The sequence below is a fragment of the Pteropus medius genome, unplaced genomic scaffold (genome assembly GCF_902729225.1).
Source record: "Pteropus medius unplaced genomic scaffold, Ma_sr-lr_union100, whole genome shotgun sequence".
Classification (NCBI taxonomy): Eukaryota; Metazoa; Chordata; class Mammalia; order Chiroptera; family Pteropodidae; genus Pteropus; species Pteropus medius.
Genome location: NW_024341475.1, coordinates 517 through 10,931, shown reverse-complemented (window position 1 = coordinate 10,931; position 10,415 = coordinate 517). Strand labels below are relative to the sequence as shown.

Genomic DNA, 10,415 nt, shown 5'->3' with positions numbered 1-10,415 from the left:
TGCACGCGACATACAATTTCTTTCACAAAGTCATTTTGGAGTCATGCATCTTGCATCCCTGCTACCTGGTCTGTGCATAAGGACTGGGTGACGAGTGATACTCCGAGAGGGGCCTCTGCCATCAACTGAGTGATGAAGTGAGTGACAGCCCAACCTTGAGAGCACAGGGGAGGACGTGTCTCTGTCACCATGGACCGTGATCCCGTGTGAGCAGCACTAAGGCTGCTGTCCCAGAATAAATTCCATAATGGGCACCACTGCTGACTGGAGCCCTGAGTGGTCAGGGGTCTGTAATGCCCACGGGTATAGAGACTCGCCCTGGGACCCTGAGCATCGACTCAGCCCAGTGGAACACGTGTTCAGGGCATGTCGGCTGCCCTGACAACAGGACCCACGTCACACCCATGTCGTTGGTGTTTCCTGCTGAGGGAGGTTCTGCCCCCTGAGATTTTGACCCTCAGGATGCCTGTGTCAGTACTGGTCAATCCCTGACTTCTGGATGGACAAAGGTGCCCCAAACTGTGGTGTCTAGGGCAATATGCTCTCAGCTAGAAGATAGGGGCTTGTGTGCATGTATGTGTGTGTGTTTGCATGTGTGACAATGAGGTCACAACCTCCCACCCCGCCCCTCTTATGGCTTCTCCACACCTGAGAGGTGATTCCCCATGACAATCCATCCTGATGCTGATGATTCTCTGTAAGACCCTCTGGGTGCTGGAGCCTGAACCTAAAGGGCAGATGTCTTGAAAATATTCTCTTTGGAGCAGAATCTACTTTAAGCATCGAGGACACATTTGAAAGCAGACTGGCACTGTCAACAATTTCCCTGAATCAGAAGTCCAGATCTTGTGGAGTGGGAGAAATATGTCCATATTCATCCCTGCAGGCACGAGACCCACGGCTGTAGGGTCTTCGGGTCTCAGGAAGCACAGGGCAGGGGATGGCTACACAGCCCCTCCTTCATGCTCCTGACACCACAGCTAAGTCCCAACACCATCCCCTGTGGTTCCCAGACGTCTCTCTGAGGGTGACCAAGAGACAGTGCTCCCTTTGTTGTGCAAAGGGGCTAAAACATGTGATTTAGGGACCTGAGGGAAACGTTTCGTGGTGGATACACTGTCCTGAAAGTTATAGGAAACAGAGATTCTGGGGCATGAGAGAGACAGTGACATATCCTGAAACACGCAGCTGATCCTTTCTCTGTCGATGACCGCGAGACTCACCTCGCGTAGGGCATCAGTCATCTCTGGAGAAGGAAAAAAACCCAATAGATCCATGTGCAAATACCTAAAGGTTGGATGAAGACATCACTTTTAGGAAAATGTAGTAACTGCACTTTTATACTAAACAGATGAACTGAGCATGGTGGGGATGCTCAGAAACCCAGAGTGTGAGGATGGGGCAGGAAAGGTACCATGAGGTGTTTCCATCCTGTTCCACATCTGGTCATCATCGTCCCGAGAGATGGAGCCCTGGGGAATGGAAACAACGGCAAGGACTTGTCTGTTTTCTCTGAAAAGTTAATGTGGACATGGAGTTAATACCTGAAGAGTGAGAGAGAGGGACCAGGAAGGTGAGGGATGCAGCAGCGGAGCAGAGAAAATGATGGACAGTGTCAGGGGTTTTGGCAGCGAGAGTCTATACAAATTAGACCAATGGGATGTGTAGGATGTTCATGGAGGATGAAGTCACGTCTGTCCATGACCTTGGTGAGAATCAACATATGAGTTAAGGACACATCAGTAGTAACACAAGACTCACACTTCAAGGAATAAGATTTTTGGGTAACTTAGCTTGTCCTGGTCATCAGTAGAGGTGAAGAACAGTATTTCTCTTGTTCGTGACTCCACGCCCAATGGGCATGTGCAGTGGGACTCTGTCACCGCACCTGTGTGCTCCTGGGATGCTCTGTGTCGGGTCAGGTAACCTGGCTCTGCCTTCCCTTCTTGCATGGATGTGTCTTCCTGCAGAGGAGTCTCCCCTACAAGAGTCTCCACAGAAGCTTCTTAATAAAGGTTCTCAAGGCCCAAGTCTGAGGGCCCAGGGGTTTCTGTCTCATTTCCTCATCATCTGAGTCACTGTGAGTAACTGAAGCTGCTCCCACTGCCATGAGCTGTAGCACAGTAATAGTCGGCCTCGTCCTTGGGCTGGAGCCCGGAGATGAGCAGAAGCCCTGCGTTGGCCGAGGTGTCTTTGGATCCAGAGAAGCGGCTGGGAACCCCAGAGCCCTGGTGCTTCTCGGAGTCTGATTTAAACCACAGGAGATACCGGGGAGGGCTCCCTGGCTTCTGCTGGAACCAGTTAATGTAATAGTTGCCAACATTGAAGCCACTGCTCAGGGTGCAGGTGAGTCTGGCTGATGCTCCCAGAGATGCAGAGAGGGAGGGCGGCTGAGTCACCACAGGCTGGGAGAGGGAACCTGCAAACACAGACACTCATGGGTGATGGGAAAAGGACCTGCTTAAAATTTCTCAGGGCTCTGGACCAGTAGAGAAAAATGGAAGCTATGTGGGTTTCCCAGGTCCCCGAGGCCTGTCCTTACCTGTGCACTGAGAGAGGAGCACGAGGAGGACGGGGGTCCAGGCCATGGTGTACGCAGCCCCTGAGCCCACAGTGGGGCTGGGCTGCCCCAGGCCTCCTTTTCTTCCCCACCCTCCGCCAGAGGAGGGGCTGTGCATGCAAATGTGTGTCCATCCAGTGACCGCCCAGCCCCTCCCTGAGCCCTGGAGCTCAGCTCAAACCAAGACTGAGGAAGATGGAGGTTGGCTTCACCCCATGGGAGAGCCCTGAGAGGAAGCACCTGCTGACACCGCATGACAGTCCTTGCTCAGGGGACTCTGCTAGATGTGGGAGGACACAGCTGATCAGTCCCATCAAGGAGCACAGAGAACAGTCCCAGGCCCAGGCTCCTTTGAGTGAATGGTCCTCACTCAGCAGTTATGTAGGGACCACAGGCCAGTCCCACAGCGCCCCCTGCTGGTGGCAGAACACACACCTCCCCGTGGCCCAGAGTCCTGAGAGCCCAGCTGCTTTGTGCAGGTCACTGTCACTGTCACTGTCACTGCTTTGTGCAGTTCACGCATCCTTGGTCTGGTCCCTAGATGCTGCCATCCTGATACACTGTGTCGATATTGTAGTTTATTACTCCCAGACTAAGCTCCATGGGACTTGCAAACATGTACATATATAACTATTTAAGGTGTCAGAGCACTTAGAGTACATTCTGGGAGAAACTAAATGACCAAGGTGTGCATCAGGTCCGGGATCAGAGCCGAAGGGACAGTTGATGTTTAGAAAGGCTTGAAGGAGCTCTCCAGGGAAATGGTATAGTAAAGAAGTTTCCAGGAAAACACGCAGTGGCATTTTCAAAAGACCATTCAGCAAATATTTCAGTCATGTCATGTGTGAGCTGTTTCATAGAGATTCCATTTGAATTAGTGCTTGATAAAATAATAATGATGATGATGATGATGATGATGATGATAATAATAATAATGTCTTGGTCAGGCTTCACCTTTACCTGTGGAATGTGTAACACTATTTAGGAACTGACTTACAGTCTCACACTGTAGATTTCAGGATCTCTACTTCACAGATTTCTTGTCAGGATTTTGTCTTAGATGTCATACGGTTGGCTTACATTTTAAATAAACATTTTCCCTAGCTTACTCTCTTACACATTGCCTTATTTTACTAAAAAGCTAAATGTGAGATTGTGATGTGTTTGCAGATGGGGTGAATGTGTGTGAGTCGCATAAAGAAACCATCGCGTCCTTTGGGAGCGAGACGACATCTGATGCCAGCTCCCAGGACACAGAAGAGAAGGTGACGGTGATAGCACCCCCTGTGATCAGGATACTGTGCGGTGGGGATTCTCAGCAATGACCCCAAGGTGACCTGAGAGGGCAGAGTCTCAGGGATGGGAGCAGAAAGGATCCGAACTGAGGTGTAGGGGTGAGAGGTTCATGAGCTGGGCCTCTGGAACATTCCAAATGTATTAAATGGAAGAGAAGCACCCAGGTCGTGGGGGCACTGGTGCTACTGTGGTCTCTTGAGAATCCTTTATTCTTCTGACTCTGCCAGGGAACAGACAACCCTGAAGATAATTTTTTCAGCTTTCTACGTGTCCTGAGACTATTCAGTTTTAGATCGATGCCCACAGATGGAAGTGGGTGCGATGTTACCTGAAATTGATCTTTTACAAGATATTAAAAAGGTCATGGACAGAGAAGTGTGGTTTTATGTGACAGGAGTCACGTGGCCAGTGTCTCCTGCTCGGGTCCCAGCATCCACAGAACAATACTCAGCAAGAACTAACAGTGAGGGTGGAGGGCAGATAATGCTCATGCTGGGATGAATTCGGGAAAAAATTTGTGTCTTTCCTCTCCACTTGGACCCAGAATTCCTCAGCCATGTGGTTGGCATGCAATTGACCAATCTCCAAGTCCAGGGTCAGGGCCTGTGTTGTCTAAACCAAATCAGACCATCTTGTCTCTATTTGCCATGGTGGTATTGGGGAGACGGTGTGAGTGATCGTGTCTGGTCATCCTGAAAGCCGGGGTTCCTGACCAATGGGCCAGGGAGGGAGAGTCTCTAATTCTGGGGGTTTGGTGAGTGGATGGATGCCTGAGACCACAAAGGCATTCTGTCCCCAAGTGAGAAATCAGGCCGGGACACCGTATTTTGGTTTGTTTGTCCTCTCCTCTCCCGGACAGTGTCATCTCCATGAGTGTGGGATACTTCCTGTCTCTTCTGGAGTGTATTCTTTGCTCCTAGACTCAAGTCAGGCACATAGTAGTTAACTGGTGTGGATGCACATCATCTGCATAGAGACTCTCCTGAGTCAGACACAAGTGGACTCTGGGTTCTGGGTTTTGTTTTGTTTTGAACCCTCGATACAGACTGAACTGTGTCCCCTCAAAATCCTACATGGAAATCTTAACTTCCAATGTGATAGTCTCTGGAGACCAGGTCTAAATGAGGTAACTGAGGTAAAGGAGCCCATGTGGGTGGTGGCCTAATCGGCAGGCGGGTGTCTTTATGAGAAGAGGAGGAGAAACCAGGGGTGAGCGCACACAGAGAGAAGGCCGTGTGAGGACTCGGGGAGAATGCAGGCGTCTGCTGGCCAAGGAGCGAGGCCTCAGGAGAGACCCACCTGCCAACACCTCTGTCTTGGACTCCCCGCCCTCAGGCCTGTGAGAACACACTTTTCTGCTGGTTCAGTCTCCCAGTCTGTGGATTAAGCTTCAGCAGCCCTGGCGCCAGCACAGCCCTCATGGACTCTGTCCCCAGGGCAGCCCACCCCGCATTTAAGAATTTCTACTCTGATACAGAAAATCAGTCAATGTGTTGCCAACAAGGACAGGCTTTGGGGACAGATTTAGAGAGGACAAGGGCATGTTATCTAGACAAAGTCCCTGGGGTGGGTCTCACCTCACTTTTTGGTCAAGCAAATAAGGCAGCTGTCTGGTCAGAGCAGTGGAGTCGGCTCAGGGAAGCCCCACTGCACAGGAAACAGCCGGTTTTTGTCTCACTTCCCCACAGGTCTGGAGCACTGTGTGACCACTGAGATTATCGTCCCATGCTGAGCAGTAATAATCGGCCTCGTCCTCAGCCTGGAGCCCACTAATGGTCAGTGAGCCTGAGTTGCCAGACTTGGAGCCAGAGAATCGGTCGGGGACCCCTGAGGGTCGTCGGTTATTATAATAGATGAGTGTTTTGGGAGCTGCTCCAGGGAGCTGTTGGTGCCAGTTAACACTATTGCCACCCCCGATGTTGGAGCTGCTTCCAGTGCAGGAGATGGTGACACTCTGTCCCGGGGCCCCAGACACTGAGGACGGCTGGGTCAGCACAGACTGGGCCCAGGAGCCTGGAAGAGGGAGAGACACACAGGTGGTGATGCTGGGGCTAGAGACAAGAGGAGGGAGCAAGGCCCCATGTGACCTCCCACGGTCCCCTCCAATGTACCCTATCCAATCACCTGTGCAGTGAGCGAGGAGGGTGAAGAGGAGAGGGGACCAGGCCATGGTGGAGATGATCACCGCGTCCTGTCCTCTGTGTCCCCACAGCTGAAGCAGAGCTTCCCCCAAGTCTCTCCCTCCCCTCTTCAAGCTCTGACAGAGGGAGGGTCCACTCATGCAAATGAGACCCAAAGCTTTCTGGTCCCTCACAGGGACCAGGGTCAGGCCCCTCTGCCTGAAGGTGTCAGGGGGTTGAAAGGGGTGGGGCTGTGTGTGACCTGGCCGGTGGATGGTCATAGCTGTGAGCCTGAGCAGAGGGCACCAGACAGTGCCAGGTGGCTGTCCCAGCTCTGAATACACTTAGTTCAAGAGCAGGCCCTGAGCGCCCCCTGGTGTCCACGTCCAACACACTATTGTGTGACTTGGTGCCCAGAGCCCTTCAGAGACAGCTCCTGCCTCCCCACTGCTCTGTCCCTTGTCCCCCTGCCTGAGGTCCACGATAGCTGTCACTTCATGTGGCCTCCCCACCACCTCAGCAAGTCTTCATGCTCTACTCAGACTAAAGGGTGTGTCTGTCTCCAGCTCCCTTGACTGTGAAGTTTGTTTTTTCTCGTTACTTCATTTGGAGCATATTCCCAAGTCTTCTCAGTATTTTGACTTCCAATATTTTGTCCTAGAATTAGACAAAATAGTATCTCTCCCAATCTTGAAAATGTGGATGTGTGTAGAAGCGACCTCCGTGTGGACTGTGCTGGGTGGTGTGACAGGCTGGTTGGGGTCAGGGCAGACACTGTGTCCCCTGGGGTGCCAGCTGCCCTGCAGGAGTGGGCTCAGGGCAGATGTGTGTGCATGCGCGGTGGAGCTCTATGTTCCTGCTGGAGTGAATCCACGTGGGGTGTCCTGCAACGTGCCACAGAGGCCATACATGCTGGAGAGAGCACCTGGGTAGAGCGCCCACCTGTGCTTTCCAGGTGGAGAGGAGATGAAACAATGGCCTCCCCTCCTCGTCTGACCCTGGAGCCCTCCCTCCGCGCACAGAGCTTCCCCAGCCCCACCTTCTCTGTGTGGGCCTCTCCTGCGCTGTGCAGAAGCTGTGCAGTCGGCCCTCAGCGTCTCTCAGGAAACTTGTCCTCAGTGTCGCTGAGCATTCACTGTGTCCTGGGAGGGGGTGAGCTCAGCTTCTTCCTGTGCTGCCATCCTGGACCCGTCCCTGTTAATAGATTGTTTAATAACGTTTGCATGATTATTTAATTTCTCATCATCTGTATTTGAGAGGCTCAATGCATGTCAGACAGAATGATCCGTGTTAATTTCTGCTCTAATCACCAAATGCGCCTCTGACAGGTTGGATGAAAAAAAATCTATGTTTAAAGTATGGACACCAATTCCAATGTGTGAAGGGTGGAGGTTTTGAGAAATTCAACCCCTACGATTCAACTGGATTCTGCGACCATCTACCTGGAGACGGCATCCGGTTCCACAGGTAAAGGGTTCAGTCCCACCAGACTTCCCTCATCCCCCACAAGCCCACCCTCAACTTCAGAAGCCAGTCACAAGTTCAGGTTATTACATTTGCTCCTGACTGACCAACTGTAGATGGAAGGTCCAATGATCCCTGCTCACTACCTTGGATCTGAGTCATTTGTTAGAGGAGCTCACGGAACTCAGAGAAGCATTTTACTTGCTATCAGTTGATTATGAAAGAGATGCATAAGGTGGGGAAGGGGTGTGGCCCTCTCTAGGCACCAGACTCTCCAGCATTACTTGAGCATGGTTGTTGTACACTGGCCATGGAAAGCCATTGATCTGTAGCCCTCTCTCCTCCCCCATGGTCAGGGGACCATGACTGAGAGTTCCAACCATCTAAGCACACAGTTGGCCCTCCTGGCCACCTGCTCCTTCCCTCTGGTGAGTCCCAAAGTCACCTTATTAACAAACAAAAGACTCCTTTATAGCTCTGGTCACTTTGGAAATTCATGGATTTCAGGAGCTCTGTTCCAAAAATGGGATGAAGACCAAATATATATTTATTATGGTAAATCATAGTATCACATATGTGTATATGCTACATGCACATTTTTATATATTTATGCATATGCATATAAATACACATGGAAGACACATATATATGCATTTATGTAATTTTTGAGATGGATGGGAGGGACTAAAATTTATTAGAAAAGAAAATAGAAAAAGGATCATTAAAACATCCAAAAACACCAAAGCATTACCTTTTGTAGAACACTATAAGTATTCATACTTGTTAGAAATGCAGTCTAAAGTATGACAAAGGACATAGCATTTGTTACATATTTCATCACGAATATGCTGAGAGGTCATAGAATTAGCAAGGACCTTGACGTCTGTCGTCCCTGCACATTGTCTCTTGGCATTCTTGAGGCACCAAAGGTCACAATGCCTTTTGTCATGAAGAAGGTCCAGGTGGCAGTTAGGACCCAGTGGTGAAGTGAGGATCGGGAAGCTGCACGTGGCAGAAGAACCAGGGACGGGGAGGAGCAGAGAGTGTCTCCCCTCCGCGTCGCAAGTGACCTGCTTGTCCCAGATGAGAGTTTCTTCGGCTGTGCTTTGATCCCCGAAGGCCCGCGCTGGCACCTGCTGCACACCTGGGCTAGGGGCGGGTGAGGCCCATCGCGGGAACTCGCCCGATTCACCCGTCGTGTGTCAGGGCCGCAGTGCTGAGCGCTCAGAGGTTCCTTCCGTGTCTGTGGCATCTGACTGACGGCTCAGTACCGTTCACATCTGCTGTCGTCCAAGTCCACGTTCATGAACCCCACAGGCCCTGTAGAGGTCCCGTTCTCAGCCCAAGTCCTCCCTGGTGGTGAGCAAATCTTCCTTCATCTCACATGGGTGCTATTTGCTCACATGCTGAGAACTTCAAGATTTGAGTCGATTTCATAATTGGTCTGGTATCTGATTGATATAAAAAGACTGTTTCTCTAAAGAGACTCCCTCTTGTTCGGGTTCTTCCTCCACTACTGGTTCCGGCGCCCCCAGGGCCTGGTATTTCAAAAGTCCTTTGTCCTGATTCATTTCACTGGCAAACACTCCACGCACTGGCACCGAAGCAAAGCAGGACTTTCGGGTGATGGCTGTACGATACTAGGGGTTGGGACCACAGGCTCTAAGCCCGAAATAACTGAGGTTTATCCGATGCCATTCACAACGATGGACCAGGGAGGAAAAATAACTGGAGGAAAATGACATAAACCCAGCTCCCCTGAGGATTCTGAGCTCAGGGCATGACCAGCAAAGCAAGGGCAGGACGAGGGGAGCTATGGGGTCTTGCAGAGGCATCTGGATCCCGAGGGGACACAGGCTGGACTCTGCCCCTCTTGTCCAGCCCACATCATCCACACCCACCATGTGTGGGAAACTATTTTTGCTTCTGAAGTCAAATTGATGGTGTGTATATGGGGAGACCAGTAAGAAAAGGGTTATTGTTATGGATTCCATTCTCTGCTGTTAGTTATAGGTGCCAGAGAATGACACAACCTGAGCTGGTACAGGTCACAGGCAGGAACAGAGGAGGGACAGGATTGGAGGGCAGGTGTTTACCGCACTTCAACATGGAGCAATAGCTTTTGGTGACATAAATGTTACAGCCAGGTGTGTGACAGTGATCATCAACCCTGTCCTCAGACTGGAGTCCAAGGGTTGTCAAGGAGAGCTGAGGATATCAGGATGGGACCCCGGATTGTCAATCAGAGCCCTCCAAAATCTCAATCCTAGAAGTTCTTTCTGGGAGCACTTGTGATGGGAACCCCCAATGTGTCTGCTGCTCCCTCTTCAGGAGAAGGCGAATTCTGCATCTGGGCCTTCTCCACAGCTTCATGGAGTGAAGTGACTTTAATCGAATGTTCTGTTCCCTGATCGTCTTTAGACATCCATCTACACCATGGACTGTAGACAAGCTTCCATGGGATAGGAGAGGGGGAAGGACACAGGCAGTCCCTGTGGACGCAGGAAAATCCATCATCACAGGCCCCATGGCACTGAGTGTTGTCAGCAAGGAAAGTCACATCCATGGGACCGACTTCACTCACGTTCCCTGGAGCAGGCTCTGGGTTCATCTACCACTTCAGGCCCCAGCTCCTCTCATGCCCAACCCCCCTCTCCCTGACTTCACACCTGAAAGCTTGGGCAGCTGACCCTGGGCCAGGGTAGCTCTGTGCCTGGAATTCCTCCCGGATCTCACATCTCAGACCTCGTCCCTGGGACACAGGGCTCCGTGGACACTTCTGAGCATAGGAACCTGGAAGGGTCTCCCAGTGCCCCCTGCTGGCTAAGAACCCACAGCCTCCAGCCCATTTCACATCTCCAGCTCTCCTGGAAGGGCTTCTGATTTTCGCAAGTGGATCTTTCTGATGTCACTACCCAGGGCCGTAGAATGAGAAGGTCCCATCTGTGATGATGGGCCTGAGCCATTAATTTTTC

At 51.3% G+C, this 10,415-nt stretch overlaps 2 gene segments (V, D, J or C); both read right to left on the bottom strand.

Annotated features, from left to right (window-relative positions):
* Positions 1-1,734: 1,734 nt before the first annotated feature.
* On the bottom strand, positions 1,735-2,588 carry LOC120592976 (probable non-functional immunoglobulin lambda variable 5-48). The segment is given in 2 exon segments: positions 1,735-2,419; positions 2,543-2,588. Coding segments are annotated over 2 exon segments (390 nt in total).
* A 2,901-nt stretch (positions 2,589-5,489) lies between these two features.
* LOC120592964 (immunoglobulin lambda variable 1-40-like) lies at positions 5,490-6,121 on the bottom strand. The segment is given in 2 exon segments: positions 5,490-5,869; positions 5,981-6,121. Coding segments are annotated over 2 exon segments (426 nt in total).
* Positions 6,122-10,415: the final 4,294 nt, after the last annotated feature.